Raw genomic sequence first — 18,379 nt, 5'->3', positions numbered from 1 at the left:
GCCTTGTACTTCCTGTCTAATGAACCCAGTTCCAGTCTGTTTGATGCTGATTTATTTCAGGAGCAGCTTCAGTTTCACACACAAACACAGAAACATCAAACTATGAATCAGTCCTGAATCTGAAGGTTCCTCCTCTGGAGAACATGAACCTGATCCTCAGAGCTGGACAGCACATGAGGATGTTTCAGGAGAACAGGAGGACCTGATGTTCTGGGGAGGCACTGCAGGAGGTCACAGGTCACCAGGATAATGGAAGTCAGTTTGTTGCTGTGGACCAGCAGACTGATGGACTCAGGGGCTCCATCACTTCTGTGCTGCCTCCTCGACCTCCTTCCTCTCCTGGTTCCTCTTCTTCACCTCCTTCAGTCCCTCCTGGATCTTGTCCACAGCCTCCTGGTCTCCGGCCTGCCGTGCCAGATTCAGGGCCTCCTGGTAGAACCGCACCGCGTCCTCCAGCTGGCCTGAGGACAGACCACAAACACAACATCAGACTCAATAAATTCAGCTGTGTGTCAGAGTCATGACCTATGACTTCTCCTGACCTTTGTGCAGCAGGATGCCGGCCATGTTTCCCAGCAGCACGTGTTGGTCCGGGTGTCCGGCAGAGCGGCTCAGATCCACGGCCTGCTGGACCAGCACCAGGGCATCGTCATGGTGACCTTGCAGATCCAAGATGGTAGCCAGGTCGCTCATCAGCACCAGAGTCTAACAGGAGACATGATGATGACATCACTTCATATCTCTGCAGAATCACAACATTTCCCTGTTTCCAGTTTTCCAACCCAGTGCTCATACTGTTCCCAGTGTTCCAACCCAGTGCTCATACTGTTCTCAGTGTTCCAACTCAGTATTAATACTGTTCCCAGTGTTCCAACCCAGTATTCATACTGTTCCCAGTGTTCCAACCCAGTATTAATACTGTTCCCAGTGTTCCAACTCAGTATTAATAAGGTTCCCAGTGTTCCAACCCAGTGCTCATACTGTTCCCAGTGTTCCAACTCAGTATTAATACTGTTCCAAGTGTTCCAACTCAGTATTAATAAGGTTCCCAGTGTTCCAACCCAGTGCTCATACTGTTCCCAGTGTTCCAACCCAGTGCTCATACTGTTCCCAGTGTTCCAACCCAGTGCTCATACTGTTCCCAGTGTTCCAACCCAGTATTCATACTGTTCCCAGTGCTCCAACCCAGTATTCATACTGTTCCCAGTGTTCCAACCCAGTATTAATACTGTTCCCAGTGTTCCAACCCAGTATTAATACTGTTCCCAGTGTTCCAACCCAGTATTCATACTGTTCCCAGTGTTCCAACCCAGTATTAATACTGTTCCCAGTGTTCCAACTCAGTATTAATAAGGTTCCCAGTGTTCCAACCCAGTGCTCATACTGTTCCCAGTGTTCCAACTCAGTATTAATACTGTTCCCAGTGTTCCAACCCAGTGCTCATACTGTTCCCAGTGTTCCAACTCAGTATTAATACTGTTCCAACTCAGTATTAATACTGTTCCCAGTGTTCCAACCCAGTGCTCATACTGTTCCCAGTGTTCCAACTCAGTATTAATACTGTTCCCAGTGTTCCAACCCAGTATTCATACTGTTCCGAGTGTTCCAACCCAGTATTAATACTGTTCCCAGTGTTCCAACCCAGTATTCATACTGTTTCCAGTGTTCCAACCCAGTGCTCATACTGTTCCCAGTGTTCCAACACAGTATTAATACTGTTCCCAGTGTTCCAACCCAGTATTCATACTGTTCCCAGTGTTCCAACCCAGTATTAATACTGTTCCCAGTGTTCCAACCCAGTGCTCATACGGTTCCCAGTGTTCCAACCCAGTGCTCATACTGTTCCCAGTGTTCCAACTCAGTATTAATACTGTTCCCAGTGTTCCAACCCAGTGCTCATACTGTTCCCAGTGTTCCAACTCAGTATTAATACTGTTCCCAGTGTTCCAACCCAGTATTCATACTGTTTCCAGTGTTCCAACCCAGTGCTCATACTGTTCCCAGTGTTCCAACTCAGTATTAATACTGTTCCCAGTGTTCCAACCCACTATTCATACTGTTCCCAGTGTTCCAACCCAGTATTAATACTGTTCCCAGTGTTCCAACCCAGTGCTCATACGGTTCCCAGTGTTCCAACCCAGTGCTCATACTGTTCCCAGTGTTCCAACTCAGTATTAATACTGTTCCCAGTGTTCCAACCCAGTGCTCATACTGTTCCCAGTGTTCCAACTCAGTATTAATACTGTTCCCAGTGTTCCAACCCAGTATTCATACTGTTCCCAGTGTTCCAACCCAGTATTAATACTGTTCCCAGTGTTCCAACCCAGTGCTCATACTGTTCCCAGTGTTCCAACTCAGTATTAATACTGTTCCCAGTGTTCCAACCCAGTATTCATACTGTTCCCAGTGTTCCAACCCAGTATTAATACTGTTCCCAGTGTTCCCACCTAGTGTTAATACTGTAACCAGTGTTCCAACCCAGTGTTCTTAGTGTTCCAACCCAGTGTTCCTAGTGTTTACAGTGCTCTGAGAGTTCCCAATGTCTACAGTATTGTCAGTGTTCACACTTTCTACAATGTACCAAATGTTCCCAGTGTTTTAAGTGTTCCCAGTGTCTGCTGTGTTCCCCTTGTCTATAGTGCTCCCAGTATTCCCACTGTTGCAATGTTACCACTGTCATGAGATTTCCAAATGTCCCCAGTGTTCCCAGTCTTTCAAATGTTTCCAGTGTGTGCCGTGCTCCCTTTGTCTACAGTGCTCTCAGTAGTCTCACTTTTAAAATGTTACCGGTGTCCTGAGTATTCCCAGTGTACTCAGAGTTCCCAATGTTCCCAGTGTAACCAGTCCTTCAAATGTTCCCAGTGTTCCCAGTGTCTACCGTGTACCGAATTTTCCAAAAGTTATAAGTGTTCCTATCGTGTGCCGTGTTCCCCTTGTCTACAGTGCTCCCAGTATTCCCACTATTTAAATGCTACCAGTGTCCTGAGTATTCCCAGTGTTCCCAGTGTTCCCAGTGTGTACCTGCTGTCCTACCTGTGGGTGTGTGTCTCCCTGCTCCTGACGACAGATGTTCAGGGCGCTCTGATAGTCCTGCCCAGCCTGCTTCAGGTGCAACGTTGACGCTCGGTATCGAGCCCGCGAGTCCAAGCACAGACCGAGCAGGAGGCGGGTGTCCTTCCTCAGAGCCTCCTTGTCCTCTGACAACAACAACAACAACAACAACAGACAGTCTGAACCTGAACGTCACACTGCTCAGTAACACCTGTTCTAATTGGTGCAGCATAGGATCATATGACGGCTGTGTCAGCAAGAATCTGACGTAAAAGTTTGACTGAGTTTATTGGTTCAGTCTTTTCAGTTCTCTGGCTCAAATGCAGCCGGAGGACGTCCTGCCCGTTACCAAGACAACCCCACAATCATTTGCATCGTCACATTGGACACCTCGCTGCAGCTCTCTGCACCAGTCCAATTCTGGAATGGACTCTGGTGGGCAGGGCCACACTGTGACTCAGTAATTGTTACTTTAAGAAAAGAAGGTTTAAAATCCCTGCAGACGTCTCAACTGACACCATCAACAAAATAATACAACACAGTCAGTCTCACCTGTCTGCTCCTCTGCAGGGACCTCCTTCTGTTTCTCCAGTTTGGCCTCCAGAGACTCCATACAGAACCTGAACCCATGCTCCGCAAGCTCCGCCCTCAATACACACAGACACACACAGAGTCAGTCCTCTGACAGGAAGCTGAGGTCAGAGGTCAGCAGGTAAATGTTCTCACTTGTTCTGTTCGGCGTAGATGCTGGCGAGTTTCAGAGACATCTCAATGACAGCGTTATCGTCCTGGAAACAGACAGGAAGTCAGTGAAGACAGGAACAGCTGACTGAGGACACACACACACACACACACACACACACACACACACACACTGACCTCTGGTGTTCCTCCTGACAGCATGAAGCTCATCGCTGCTTTGAAGAGTTTTTCCGCCTGAGACGAAGAAGAGGAGAGACGATGATGATGATGATGATGATGATGATGATGAAGGCTGCAGTGCTTCACACCCTCTCACTGCTGTTGCCATAGTGACACAGAACAGGTTTATTAAATACTGTAAGTAAGAAGCTGTGATTGGAAGATACTCACGTTGTCCAGCTGACCCTGAACGTAGGCTAGATTCGCCATCTGAGGAGACACACAGGAAGAGGTCAGAGGTCACAGCTGCAGAGGTCACAGCTGCAGAGGTCAGAGTTCACAGCTGTAGAGGTCAGAGGTCACAGCTGCAGAGGTCAGAGGTCAGAGTGTTTACCAGACTGTAGGTGTAGATGATGGCCTGGTTGTTGTGAGTCTGATGAGCCAGAACGACGGCTTGATGGAGGAAACCAGAAGCTGCCTGCAGCTGTCCACGATACACACTGAGCTGAGAGAGGACACACACATTACTACTGCAGTACTACAGTACTACACTACTACTACTACTACAGTACTACTACAGTACTACTACTACTGCAGTACTACAGTACTACACTACTACTACTACTGCAGTACTACATGTGATGTATGGTGATGGTACCTTGGCCTTCTTCAGCAGCAGGATCAGCTCATCTTCTTTCCTCTGTGCTTCATCTCGTCGGTCTTCATCAGAACTGCTGAACAGGGAGAGAGCTGCACACACACACACACACACACACACACACTTTGGTTACTGATGGACAAGGAGACAGTAAAATGGCTTTCTGAACCGAGTTTGGTGTGATTGAACGTACCGACAGCCGCCCACAGCACTCCTCCTCCTCCTCCTCCTCCTCCTCCTCCTCCTGCTCCTCCTCCTCCTCCTCCTGCTCCTGCTCCTCCTCCTGCTCCTCCTGCTCCTCCTCCTGCTCCTCCTCCTCCTCCTGCTCCTCCTCCTCCTCCTCCTGCTCCTCCTCCTGCTCCGCCACTCTGTGTGCTGAGGTTTGTACTGATGGGCTCATGTCTGCTGACTTTTACCCAGCAGGCCGAGCGCTTCACCTCCTCAGACTGTGACGTCACAGAGCCAGTCTGCGGCCTGATAGTGTCAGGAGAAGAAGAAGAAGACAATGTGACATCAGACTGAGCCAGTTTATTAACACACAGCTGTCCACAGGTGTCCACAGTGAGACACAGTGAGACACAGTGTCCAGCAGGTGGAGCCATTGTGCCTCAGATCACTGAAGTCATCTCAGCAGCAGGTTTACTGAGAACAGGAACATGAAGGACACAACATGATCAGGTCAAACCATCATGATGGTCTCTGTCTCTACCTGTCTCTGTCTCTCTGTCTGTACCTGTCTCTGTCTCTCTGTCTCTACCTGTCTGTCTGTACCTGTCTCTGTCTGTACCTGTCTCTGTCTCTCTGTCTCTACCTGTCTGTCTCTGCCTGTCTCTGTCTGTACCTGTCTCTGTCTCTCTGTCTCTACCTGTCTCTGTCTCTCTGTCTGTACCTGTCTCTGTCTCTCTGTCTCTCTGTCTCTACCTGTCTCTGTCTGTACCTGTCTCTGTCTCTCTGTCTCTACCTGTCTCTGTCTGTACCTGTCTCTGTCTCTCTGTCTGTACCTGTCTCTGTCTCTCTGTCTCTACCTGTCTCTGTCTGTACCTGTCTCTGTCTCTCTGTCTCTACCTGTCTCTGTCTGTACCTGTCTCTGTCTCTCTGTCTGTACCTGTCTCTGTCTCTCTGTCTCTACCTGTCTCTGTCTCTCTGTCTCTACCTGTCTCTGTCTGTACCTGTCTCTGTCTCTCTGTCTGTACCTGTCTCTGTCTCTCTGTCTCTACCTGTCTCTGTCTGTACCTGTCTCTGTCTCTCTGTCTGTACCTGTCTCTGTCTCTCTGTCTCTGCCTGTCTTGGTCTCTCTGTCAATTCAATTCAATTCAATTCAACAAGCTTTATTGGCATGACTGTGTTTTACAATATTGCCAAAGCGTTAGGACTACAGAAGAAGAATACGTAGATAATTAATAATCTTCTTTATAATTGTCTCTGGAGGCCAAACTGGAGAAACAGAAGGAGGTCCCTGCAGAGGAGCAGACAGGTGAGACTGACTGTGTTGTATTATTTTGTTGATGGCGTCAGTTGAGACGTCTGCAGGGATTTTAAACATCTTCTGCTGCATCTACAGCAGCGGCTCTTCTGTCTCCCGGTAGATGTTGTAGTTTTTCTGTCTGAGAGTTTGCTGAAGTTTGAGGTTCTGCATGTGATGTTGGTGTAGAGCTGGTTCTGATGTCTGTGTATGTGTCACAGTGCAGCAGGAAGTGCTGCTCTGTCTGCACCTGTCTGTGTGGACAGTCTCTCTGTCTCTCGGTCTCTACCTGTCTCTACCTGTCTCCAGGTGAGTCTGACACAAACTGACCTTCCAGCTGAGATCCGTCTCACGTGTCCTCCTGAACACTTGAACCTGCTCAGAGTCTGACTGAGGACAGCACGGCAGACATAGGACGCCGCCATCTTTACTATTTACATAACGAGCGGAAGTCACGAGGTGCGACTCCCCGCCTTCAGAATAAAAGCAGCGGACGTACAGACGTGAATTTGCAATAACGTTAGAATCAATGTAGATTATATTGTAGTGTGTCCTTAGTGTTTAGGTATTCAAGGACACAAGTGTATTATTTGTCTTGTATTAGTATTCTTTGGACATTATAAACTGAAATGAGCAAAATAAACTAAATATGACATGAGATGAATGCTCACACACACACACACACACACACACACTCACACACACACACTCCAGAACACATGAAAATGATAAACATAAGATAAAGTTGATTTTTATTTCATTAACTCAGTTACGTTTCTTCAGCACTATTCATGTGATGACTGTCTTATTGAAGTTTTACACATTTGATGAGGTGATAAATGAACAGTGGACACGTCTGTGAGAGCTGCTCATGATGAACACTAATAAATTAATACTGATTCACAGGAAGAAGAACGACGATGAAAGACATCTGAGATTAAAAACATTTGACAGTTAAAAGAATCTAAAACCTTCTGAAGCAAACTTTAGTTTATATCAATAACAAGAAGACAAGGCAACAGTTTATAGATCACATTCATAGATGAGTCCAGGTCTTCATTTGTACTGATCAGATCGTCCCGATTTACCTGTCAGACACACTGAAGGACACAGGTGAACGTTCTGTACAGGAACGACATGTTTCTGTACGGAGAGCCGACAGGAACAAAACTCACCTCAGCTTCAGCTCATAGGAACAAGAAAACACGTTCAAGAAACAGTCTCAATATGAGACCTGAACGGACCAGAGGACAGAGTCTGTGTCTCACAGGTTAGTCTCAAGTCCTGGCTGGTACAAGTCAAGACACGTAAGTCCTCAGTCAAGTCCCAAACCAGGACTTGACTGAGGCCTAAATCAATCCAACAAGTCCCAAATCATGTCCAACAACAAGTCCTCAATTATGTCCACAAGTCCCAAATACTGTCCAGCAACAAGTCCCAAATCATGTCATGGTCGATCTACTGGTCTGCAGTGTATCTGGAGAGTTTATTGGCTTTTGTCTTTTAAATATTATTCTCAATCTTTGGACTTGAGGACGATTTCAAGTCCTGCATATTCGAACATCCCAGTCACTGTTGTTACAGCTGAAGTCCTGCTGCAAGATTGATTAGATTTTATCAAGATGAGTCTGAAACCATCAGATGTCGATGTCCACAGAGCTGATCAATAAACTCTGTAGGAGCCAGATTGGTAATTTTCTTTGTTTATGAGTGTTGTACACATTTGTGCCAGTAGGTGGCAGTATCTGTTTAGGCCATTGCTTTGTTTCTATATAGGTAGGTGGGTTAATCAGCACAGGTGCGCACGCTGGGGAATCCATACGGTTTTTGACCGTGCCATGGCGTGTAACGCCGCAGGTCAGAATATTGTGTTATTGTGATAGTGAGTACCTATTATATTATTTGAGTCGGCTGTGTGTAGCCTAATAAATCCACAACAAAGAGAAGTAATGCTCGGACATTTGCTGTGTTATGCACCTACACCGGAATGCGCCTACATCTACACTGGCACACGTACAAGCCCTTTAAACCTCCAGCCTGCGCCGATAGTGACAAAGGGCCACTATAAACTCTGACTCAGTTCAGGTCTTACTGTCCTGCATGGGAACAAAAAATAAAACATACTAAAGCAGATCACCCAGTCTCTGTACACACACACACACACACACACACACACACACTTGACTGTCTATACCTGTGAGGACCATGAACCTTCAAACCATCTGAATGAGCTGAAGACATCAATTACTTGTCAAGTATTAAATTAACTACCAACTATTTAAATAATGACTTTAATCTCTTTGCGTGTCTCCACTCTGCCGTCAGCTGAACTGAAGATCTGAGTTCTGGACAAATAACATTTGAGGTCGAAACGCTGATGGACATTTTTTAACATTTCATCATAACTCATAGACCAAAGAACTAATTGATTGATAGAGAAAATAATTGACGGATTAAGACCCTTTAATAAAACTGACACTGGTCCTCATAAAGATAGAGAAACAGTCACAGCCACACAGTGAAACCTCTGCTCAGAATGATGTTAATGTTTTATTTGACTGAAAATAAAAACAAAAATGTTGGACTGCTCCTTTAAAATGAGCTGATGTTTGTTTTTAAATCAACGTCCAGATGTTCGTTCATTAAATGTCTTCTAGTGTTTCTGACAACAAGCAGCAGTGGATTCATGATTCTTAGTGTTTCATCTCGCTCGTCTCTTTAACGTCCAATCAGATTCTGAAGAAGTTTCTGAGCAGCTGACAGCAGCGCAGGAAGTATCAGTTACCTCAGTTACCTCAGTTACATCAGTTACCTCCTCAGTTACATCAGTTACCTCCTCAGTTACTATATCAGTTACATCAGTTACCTCCTCAGTTACTATATCAGTTACCTCAGTTACCTCCTCAGTTACATCAGTTACCTCCTCAGTTACTATATCAGTTACCTCAGTTACCTCCTCAGTTACATCAGTTACCTCCTCAGTTACTATATCAGTTACCTCAGTTACCTCCTCAGTTACATCAGTTACCTCAGTTACCTCCTCAGTTACATCAGTTACATCAGTTACCTCCTCAGTTACATCAGTTACCTCCTCAGTTACATCAGTTACCTCCTCAGTTACTATATCAGTTACATCAGTTACCTCCTCAGTTACTATATCAGTTACCTCAGTTACCTCCTCAGTTACATCAGTTACCTCCTCAGTTACTATATCAGTTACCTCAGTTACCTCCTCAGTTACATCAGTTACCTCCTCAGTTACTATATCAGTTACCTCAGTTACCTCCTCAGTTACATCAGTTACCTCAGTTACCTCCTCAGTTACATCAGTTACATCAGTTACCTCCTCAGTTACATCAGTTACATCACCATCAAACTTTGGCCCCATTTTCACTCGGTGTTTCATGTAGTCAGACAGTGTCCATTCAAAGTGTTTTGCAGTGTACTCATCGATGTAATAGATTACTCTGATACTGGAGAAAACTTAAAATCGTGATTCTCGGGGGAGGTCAGCAGAGTCTTTGTTCTCTGATCTCTAAGTGGATTTCTGGACGGAGATCAGAGACAATGATGTCACACTGCAGATCAGTGTCAGTGTGTCTTCATCTCCGTCAGCTGCTGACAAAATACAATCACTCACTTCCTGTCGTCTTTACAGCACCTGCATGCACCTGTCCCTCCACCTCACAGCAGCTCTGACTCCTGCCTCCTCCTTCACCTCCTGCTGAGGAGGTGTCTCACAGTCCGACTCCTCCAGGTGTCTTCATGTCTCCAGGCATCGGCTCACTTGGTCGGCTGGTGGTCGGTGAACCTCTTCAGGTGGTAGCGCAGCACGCCTTTGGTTTTGAATGTCTTGCCGCAGCTGCAGGCGTGCGGCCGCTCGCCGGTGTGGTCGAGCTGGTGGACGCGCAGCAGCGAGCTGGTGAAGAAGAACTCTCCGCAGGTGATGCAGTAGTGGCTCTTCTCTCCGGTATGTTTGGACCTCTGGTGGCTCAGCAGCGAGCCTGACGTGATGAAGCTCATGCCACAGTCCCGGCAGCCGAACGGGCGCTCGCCAGTGTGGATCCTCTCGTGGGCCCGCCAGGAGTTGTGGTAGGAGAAGGACTTCTCGCAGTATGAGCACTGGTACAGCTTCTCCTTGGTGTGGCTGAGCCGGTGCATCTTCAGGTAGTGAGCGATGGTGAAGCTCTTCCCGCAGTCGTCGCAGGTGAATGGCTTCTCGCCCACGTGGAACAGCGTGATGTGAGACCGGAGGTGGGACGACTGGGTGAATCTCTTCCCACAGGTGGTGCAGAGGAACGGCCGCTCTCCAGTGTGGGTGACCATGTGAGACTTGAGGTGGGGCGACTGCGTGAACCTTTTCCCGCACTCAGTGCACTTGTAGGGCTTGAGTCCGGTGTGCGTGCGGTTGTGCAGCTTCAGGCCCTGCAGGCTGGAGAAACACTTGCCACACTCAGTGCAGTGGTAGTCCTTCAGGTCCTCGTGGGTCCTCTGGTGGCAGCGCAGGCCGCTCAGCAGCTTGAAGCCTTTGCCACAGGTTGGGCACTTATGAGGCTTCCTGCTGGAGTGAGTCACCTGATGGAGCTTCAGACTCTGGGGGTTGCTGAAGGTCTTGTTGCACTTGAGGCAGGGCAGCAGCTTCGGGTTCTTGTGCGACTTGCGGTGGAAGTTGAAGCCCTGGTAGGAGACGAACATCTTGTTGCAGACTTTGCAGTGGTAACACTTCTCCCCTTTGTGCACCTTCAGATGATCATTGAGCTCGTCCTGCTCGCTGAAGCCGTCCCCGCAGAACCAGCACTTGAAGGGTTTGGTTCCCGAGTGAGTCCGGTGGTGGGTCTTCCAGTCCCTCTTCAGGGCGAAGGTCTTGTCACAGTACGAGCACTGGTAGGGCTCCTTACGGTCGTGGATCTGCTGGTGGAGAACGAGGCTCATCAGGGTCGGGTAATTCTTTCCGCACTGCCAGCACTCGTTGGCTTTCTGTCCTCGGTGTGTCCTCCGGTGAGCCTCCAGGTGAGACTGCTTGTAGAAACCTTTGTTGCAATGACAGCAGTAGATCATCTTCCTGCCCGTGTTAGTGGCGTTGTACTGCCTGGATCGCTGCTTACAGAGCTGAGGATGGTCATCTGTGAGGACACAGAGGTCAGAGGTCAAGTCAGAGGAAGATAAACTGTACTTAAAGGAGTGAGTGGAAGTTACTTTGTAACAGCATCAGTAACAGTATCAGCATTTTTCTTTGTCTTGACTCAAGCAGCTGCACGAGGACGCAGAAATAATTGATTAGCCTAATTTGTTCGTTTTTTAAAATCTGAAATGTCTAAACTCTGATTTCTTACCAGGGTTTCCCCCAGAAAACTTGCTAAGCCTGGTGGTAGGTTGGAAGGGCGGCCCACCGGCGGCGAAGCATGTTTTTTTTGTGACAGGGGCCAGCAACTGACTGGTGGCAGTGCCCTGTCGGTAACAGATTCATGACGTAGTAGAATTTAGACTGGTTCCATACTGCCTCGCATTAAATCAATGTTAAAGGTTGACTGGAAATTTGAAAAAATGACTGTAATAATCAATGTAATCATGTGTTATAAGACATTTATTGACAATATTTAAGCGCCAACGTCTCACAAACGCACCACTCTTGAAGTACTGTTCAACACGTACTTTAGGAGCTAGTAAAGGCATTTTAAACCACCAATTATGGCTTCATGCTCTATGCTCCATATTAATCACTGGCTCGAATGCTGCAGCGATTGAAGCCTACAACATGAAAACAGTGCAAGCTAACTATTGGATATGTCATAATAGATATTTCATTATAATCAGTGACATATATTTACATTTGAAACAATGTGGCATTGTTTACATGTGCTTCTGCTTGCTGCCATATTGATGCTGGTGCGATGGTGGAGAGACTCAACATGAGTGTTTAGCACATCTTGCCTATAAGTAGTGCAAGGAGCTTCAATAAAAGCTCTGGTCGAGGATCCCTGCGTTGCCCGCTGGCGGTGGCTGCGACAGACTCGGCAAAACATACCTAAAACCGAAACCTTGACTCTATTAAAACAGCTACCGCCATAGCTTATCTAACGCTGAATTTAATAGCGGTGTTTTACTACTAAACCACTGTGAAATCAGCTCACTTAATATTGTTAATATTTTCACGTAGTAATTGGTCAGGTACAGCCACCCGCTGAATTTCAGGTCCACCAACCAATTTTGATTAAATCCGCTGGTTCTGTTTCCCATCGCGGCACGGAGAAGGCTGCTCTGCCACTGCAGCGGACGACGAGCTAACATCCATGCTAGCTGCCTCATCGACCGTGGCTCAGCAAACGTCGCGCCGCTGCACTCCTGGTCAACAGGTGAACCAGCGGGTTCAACGTCTCCGCCTTTGTTCGTCCGACTTCGGAAGAAAAAGTCCGACGTGTTGACCATAAGATGTCGCCATTGCGTGTTCAACTTTGTAACTGATGTATACAAACCTATTTTAAATAAACGATGCTTAGCCGGCGGTGGGAAATATAAGCCTGGCAGGAAACCCTGCTTACCCAGAGACAGGAAGTCCCGCCCCTGCAGCCACGCCCTGCAGTCAGTCAGTTTGACGGACAGCCTCATGAGGACAGGATAGGACTGGATCTCCACGTCGCCGTCGGGCTCCGTTTTGATCCGAATGTCTTCAGCTGCATCCTGAAATAACAAATTCTGACTTTAATAAACAGTCAGTGACACGAACGTCTTCTGTGGAGAATCTGTTGATTTACATGGACTGTCGTTTGGACCCAACACACACAGCTGGTGTCAGAGCTGCTTCTGTTCCTCTGAATGATTTGAATCTTCAGAACCAGTCGACTGATTTGACAGTGTTTGTAATTGTGTCGAGGTTTGAACTAAGCTAACACGGTGAAGGTGTCACTCAGGCTTCTGGATCATTGTCACCATATTTCTCAAACGATGGATTGATGGAGACCATCGGCAGATGATTGATCAGTGTCAGTCTGATACAACATGAGCTCCACCTCATCAAATACAACATCCTGCTTTACATTAATGATGAGTCACAATCCTCTGGCTTCACTGACTTCATACTTAAAGTACATTTTCATCATTAAAGTTACATAATTCTACTTCAGTAACATTATAAATGCAGGACTTTTACTTGTAACTGAGTATTTCATTAGCACCGTTACTGCAGTACAGCACCACAGTACCTCCTCCAACACATATACAGAGTATAGAGTCATTATCATCACAAACTGTTCCTCCTCTTCAGGTGGACCGCAGGCCTCCACCTCAACCAAACCCCATTCAGAATCCGCTCGTTTTAATAATTCATTTAAAAGAAGCTTTAAGGGCTCTGTGCTCTTCACCTGGAGCAGATTTCTACCATGTTGAGGCCGAACCGACCAGAACACCGTAACAATGTCTCCTGTCATCTCTGGGTCAGTTAGTGTGGACGCTCAGACAACAGGCCGGCTCTCTATTATTGTTCAGTTTATGAATGGAGTTTGGCGACAGGTTGCCTCCCCTCTGATCTGGAGGCTAGCTCAGTTAGCTTAGCTCAGCTAACAGCTCCGGTGTGAACTCTCCGGTTGGAGGAGCACGGCGGCTCTGTCGGTGTGTTTACCGGTGAGGCCGTGTCGGTGTCCATCCCGCCGGTCCGGCTGCTCAGTGAAGATCCGACGGTTCCGGTTGTAAAGTTGTCGGTTGATCCAGAGGAGCGAACAGCAGCAACTTCTCCTCCTGCTCCTGCAGCAGCAGCTCGGGTCAGCAGCTGGCGACTTCCGGGGAAAAGTTCAACCTCCAGAAAAAGAAAAACTGATCAAAGTTGAAAAACAGAAGAGCTTCAACAAACTGATCGATACAGAGAAGAAGATCTTCAGATCCACTGAGGATCCATTTTATTACATAGTCTCAGAGCTAAAGACAAAGTGTGTCTGTGGAGCTTCACTCTGGAGATCGATGGATGTGATCAGAACTGATCCTCTGAGCTCATTGATAATCTGCTCTAAGGGGCGGGGCTTACGAGCATGGTTCGTGACATCACAAACAGTTTAGCAGCCAATCCTGATCCAGTATTCAGGAGACACAGGTGAGACACCTGCAGCCTCTGGTGCTTCAACAAAGGAGAAGACACCTGAGACTCAGAGTGTGTTCTTGTTACCCAGGAGGGTCCAGGTCCTGGACCTGGTCCTGGTCCTGGTCCTGGTCCAGGTCCAGGTCCTGGTCCTGAGTTCAGCATGACTCTTCTTGTATGAGTTGACAGAGTCATGAGATCTTTATCGTTATTAAACGCTAAAAACAAAATAAAGAAGGAAATGCAATGTGATGAGTTCACTGTCAGCTGATCAATGTGATGACGTCATTAAAACCTTTAAACATGTTGAAGATTCTAACAGCTGATCCTGATCAGCTGATCACATTCATACTGACACCATCAGGTGAGCAGTGCTGGCTCTGGGTCGGCTCATCATCCACCTCCATTACACTCAAGCTCCTGAGCTGCAGTCAGACATGACCCGGCCCAAGTCAACTTGTACTTCAACTGAACAGCGTCGGACTTTGTGTGTGTGTGTGTGTGAGACTAATAGAGCCCTTCTGTTTATGTCTTTAATCCAGACTAAGTGATTATATTTAATATAGTGGAACCACGAGGATCCCAGTGTCTGAACAAACAGCTTGGTTCTGGTTTCACATGTAGACACCTGAATCTGACAATAACAGAGTCTCATTATAAAGTCAGACAAAATGATCTCACAGGTCAGGATTTGTTTTAGCCTGGTGGAACTTCCTGTGTTCGGTCTGAACCCGTCAAAGGAAACGTACACTAATGTTAGTCCAAAGTGACGGTCCTGTCCAGACGAGACAGGAGTTCACAACGTTACGAGCTGAATGAAGGTTTGAAACTGAAGACGTCCCCTCGGCTCCACGTGAAGAGGAAACAATAAAAACACAGATGAAGTAAGAAGTTCATTTATTTAACACGTGATCAGTTTAATACAGAAACAGTTCAGAACAGCACCGACAGTCTGTTTAAAACATTAAAACTACCTGAAGTTTGATGAGTGAGGCTGTATTCGAAACCGCATACTACCGTACTGCCTACTACATACTGCGTTAGTATACATTGTATACTGCGTACTGCGTTAGTATACACTGTATACTGCGTACTGCGTTAGTATACACTGTATACTGCGTACTGCGTTAGTATACACTGTATACTGCGTACTGAACGTGGGATTCAGCATGCTACTTCAGCAGAGCGACGCCGTTCACACCGCAGTATGCAGTAGCAAGGTTCCCAGAATGCATTTCGTGGCGACCGGCAGCGGTTGTTGTAAAACAGGCGCAAAGCTGTTTTATTTCCCGCTGCAGCGCTGTTAATATGTCACTTTATTAAGTTTTAACATGTTTTCATGTAGAAAGTAACCGTTCAGATCCCCAGTGTGCGGTTAGTTTACTCAGATGACGGCTGTTTAGTAATTTGCCTCGATGTTTTGGGAGAAGTGAAGCTCCAGAAGGAGCGGCTCGTCTCAGAGGCAGCAGCCCGTCTCCAGAGGTGTTCGGCCGGCCAACATGCGTCGTCGTCCCGGGGGAGACAGCAGGCCAGTTATCTTAACGCTAGAGGGAAGCTTCATGTCTGTAGTGGACAGTACACAGTACAGCGCTGTCTCTGGAGCTCTGTATGTACAGACATCACCAAATATTAATTAAAAAATGTTTTAATTAACAGAGTACTTTGTTTCATTTCACATGTACAACAGCCTGGATTTCTATTGTACCTACAGCTCTCGTCACAACAGTCAGCAGCCTGTGACTGTACTTATGTTGTGTGAACAAACATAAACGTTGTACTGCTCCGGAGTACGTGACGAGGACGCCATGATCCCGGCTCCAGCGCATTGCATTGTGGGAAACAGTAGGCAGAGTAGACTGGTCGGATGCATACTGGAAATATTTTCTGAATCAGTACGACATCCAGGAACTTTTCTCATACTGCAGATTTTGCTTTTGTTTGCATACTACATACTGCATACTACATACTGCATACTACATACTACAACTGCATACTACATACTACATACTGCATACTATATACTACATACTACATACTGCATACTATATACTACATACTGCATACTATATACTACATACTGCATACTACAACTGCATACTACATTTTGGCCAAATCAGTACGTACTGGCAGTATAGTATGCGGTTTCGAATACAGCCTTAGTTCTCGGGTCACACGTGTCACTTCCTGTCAGTGAACCATCAGAACAGAGGACACATGGAGCAGACCGAGTCCAAACTTCAGTCTGAGCTCGTCTAAGCGACAGTTTACAAAGATCCAAAGCTGTGAAACCTCAGGACACAAACAGAACTGTTGCCATGTCGGACTTTAGAATTGTATTGAAGTTTTAAAAGTTGTGACCGCCCGACTTTATTCTACAGAAGAATTCACACATCACATCAGAAGAGCCGCTGAAGTTACCTGAAGATCAGACGGAACCATCTGGACCCTGAGAGGACGACAGACAGAATCAGATTCAGTTTGACAAATAATGACATGTTTTATATTAAAGCTTTTAACTGCAGCCGTCTCCACAATAACAGGAGTTTGTTCTGTCGTTTCTGACCGACTAACAGTTGACATGTGGGTCGGGCCGGAGCCGAGACTAACTGCTTACTAGACGCTCTGTATGCTGCGTGAGTGGCTGATCAGCTGGAGCATCTACAGATTATGATTATCAAACAAACTGATCATGTGACCTTCAGTCAGCTGTGCTGGGATCAGACAAACGCTTCGGTCGGTCTTTGTCACGGCGCCCCGCTCTGAGAACACGCTGCCTGACGGGGGCGCTACAATTCGGCCTTTTGTTCACATCATCTCCCAGCAGAGACTGACCCCGCCCACTGTGACATCACACGCCAGCTGAGTGAGCTGATACGATGACATGACACTTACCGCTCTGACATCACAGCTTCCTCTTCTGCAGGTCACCCAGGGCGTTCTGTGTGAACCAATCAGAGCAGAGTAACTCAACAGGGAGGCAGCGTGAGCACATATTAGCATCAGCCAGACGTTTTCACACAGCTGCTAACGAGCTAATGCTAACACATGAGTAGCATGCTAATGCTGAATCACAGCATGACAGATCTGTACATGAAGCTTCTGGATCAGAATACGCTTCGGTCCGGTTTTGTCAGCGCCCCCTCGTGAACAGACTGCTGCGGGGGGCTTCAATCGGCCTTTTGTTTCATCACTTCCAGACAGACCTGGTTCAGAGCACATGGAAGCCCAGGACCTGGACCACAGTCAGAACTCACAGCTGATCTGGTCCCACTCTGCCCTGTGGGTTTGGTGTGTTCAGTGGATCTCACCTTCAGGTCCAGGGCTGAACAGCAGGAGGTCGTGGAGGCTGGAACAGTGAGAAAAACACAATCCGTTAGTCTGGTCTCGAGTTGTTACGGCTGGATCCATTAAAGTCCAGGTCCCCCTGATACTCACACCGGGATTACATGATCAGACCCGAGACCTTCAGAGCAGATGAGGTGAAGCAGCCATCACGGTTAAGCTTCAGCACTGAGCAGCACCAACCAGCCTCCATCACCTCCACACGACACCGAACCGTCTGAGACGCTGCACGAGGGTCACGTGACCTTTAACATCACAGCCATGTTTGTGACAAAGACGACCAGAGGAGAAGCTGAGACCCGGACCGGTCCAGAAACACGAGCAGACACAGCGCTGCTTCCGTCTGCGGACCAGCCAACCGCCATCTTCTCAAACATTCCCGCCACAGTTCGTCTCATCCGGCTGCCCTTTAGAACAAAGGCCGGCTGCTGCCTGGTCCTCAGAGAAAGCTAAAGCTAAAGCTAAAGCTAAAGCTAGTGTTAGCCTCTGCTGCTCAGTGAGCGGCTTCATACAACTCACTGATAACAAGTCTACAGACCGACAGAACCGGAGCGGCTCAGTCACCGGACCTCACCTCGTTAGGTCTCAGGGCCCCGAGCTCACGGGACAGTCCCACAGTTCGTCGGTTGGTCGGCGCCATGTTTGCTTTATACAACACCGCAACCAATCACAGGTCGCTATTCTTCTTCTTCGGGTGTTTTTTGTAAGTGTCACACAGCTCATGTGAATGGCCGCCATCTTCTGGAGTGAAGTGGATCTTTTTTTTAATAATAATAAAAATTAAAAAAAAATCAAACTTTATTAGCACATTAGCACAAAGACAAAACATAAACAACATTGTTAAGATATATAAAAGGAAAACGCCTTTACTCATTGTGTTATGAACAGTACTTTTATTTTGAAGGACGTTTGTTATCCTATGCCGGATGTGATGTGTTTA

General features: G+C 47.0%; 2 protein-coding genes across 9 annotated transcripts; both read right to left on the bottom strand.

The window, feature by feature from the left end:
- Positions 1-35: 35 nt before the first annotated feature.
- Positions 36-6,464, bottom strand: LOC311266294 (tetratricopeptide repeat protein 19, mitochondrial-like). Its single transcript, XM_084368586.1, has 11 exons — positions 6,363-6,464; positions 4,764-5,044; positions 4,571-4,662; positions 4,307-4,417; positions 4,144-4,182; positions 3,931-3,987; positions 3,778-3,839; positions 3,604-3,698; positions 3,034-3,197; positions 543-705; positions 36-461 (listed from the first exon to the last, which is right to left on the bottom strand). Exons 1-11 carry the CDS (start codon positions 6,455-6,457, stop codon positions 304-306), a joined length of 1,317 nt encoding a protein of 438 aa, XP_084224712.1. The 5' UTR covers positions 6,458-6,464; the 3' UTR covers positions 36-303.
- A 2,105-nt stretch (positions 6,465-8,569) lies between these two features.
- LOC311266510 (uncharacterized protein) lies at positions 8,570-18,171 on the bottom strand. 8 transcript variants are annotated; one of them, XM_084368912.1, is made up of 8 exons: positions 17,533-18,171; positions 17,352-17,443; positions 16,990-17,035; positions 16,516-16,543; positions 13,648-13,821; positions 12,572-12,710; positions 9,121-11,155; positions 8,570-9,060 (listed from the first exon to the last, which is right to left on the bottom strand). In XM_084368912.1, exons 3-7 carry the CDS (start codon positions 16,998-17,000, stop codon positions 9,816-9,818), a joined length of 1,692 nt encoding a protein of 563 aa, XP_084225038.1. In that variant the 5' UTR covers positions 17,001-17,035; positions 17,352-17,443; positions 17,533-18,171; the 3' UTR covers positions 8,570-9,060; positions 9,121-9,815. The 8 variants fall into 8 exon arrangements, with proteins under 8 accessions (XP_084225038.1, XP_084225034.1, XP_084225033.1 ...); XM_084368908.1 differs by having other exon boundaries at positions 17,406-17,443; XM_084368907.1 differs by having other exon boundaries at positions 9,121-9,228; positions 9,262-11,155; positions 16,990-17,443; positions 17,533-18,170.
- Positions 18,172-18,379: the final 208 nt, after the last annotated feature.

This window comes from Pagrus pagrus (genome assembly GCF_965226575.1).
Source record: "Pagrus pagrus genome assembly, chromosome: 12".
NCBI classification, from domain to species: Eukaryota; Metazoa; Chordata; class Actinopteri; order Spariformes; family Sparidae; genus Pagrus; species Pagrus pagrus.
This window is presented reverse-complemented; position numbering and strand designations above follow the sequence as displayed.

What these genes read in the sequence shown, in the direction of transcription:
- LOC311266510 (XM_084368912.1), bottom strand. An exon ending in TGGTTCCGTCTGATCTTCAG is followed by an intron (nt 13,822 to 16,515) that starts GTAACTTCAGCG and finishes CTTTTTCTGGAG; the next exon opens with GTTGAACTTTTCCCCGGAAG. An exon ending in GCGGGACTTCCTGTCTCTGG is followed by an intron (nt 11,156 to 12,571) that starts GTAAGCAGGGTT and finishes GTGTCCTCACAG; the next exon opens with ATGACCATCCTCAGCTCTGT.
- LOC311266294 (XM_084368586.1), bottom strand. Translation starts at nt 6,457, where the DNA reads ATGGCGGCGTCCTATGTCTGCCGTGCTGTCCTCAGTCAGACTCTGAGC. An exon ending in AGACGGATCTCAGCTGGAAG is followed by an intron (nt 5,045 to 6,362) that starts GTCAGTTTGTGT and finishes TGACACTATCAG; the next exon opens with GCCGCAGACTGGCTCTGTGA. An exon ending in AGGGAGACACACACCCACAG is followed by an intron (nt 706 to 3,033) that starts GTAGGACAGCAG and finishes GTCTCCTGTTAG; the next exon opens with ACTCTGGTGCTGATGAGCGA.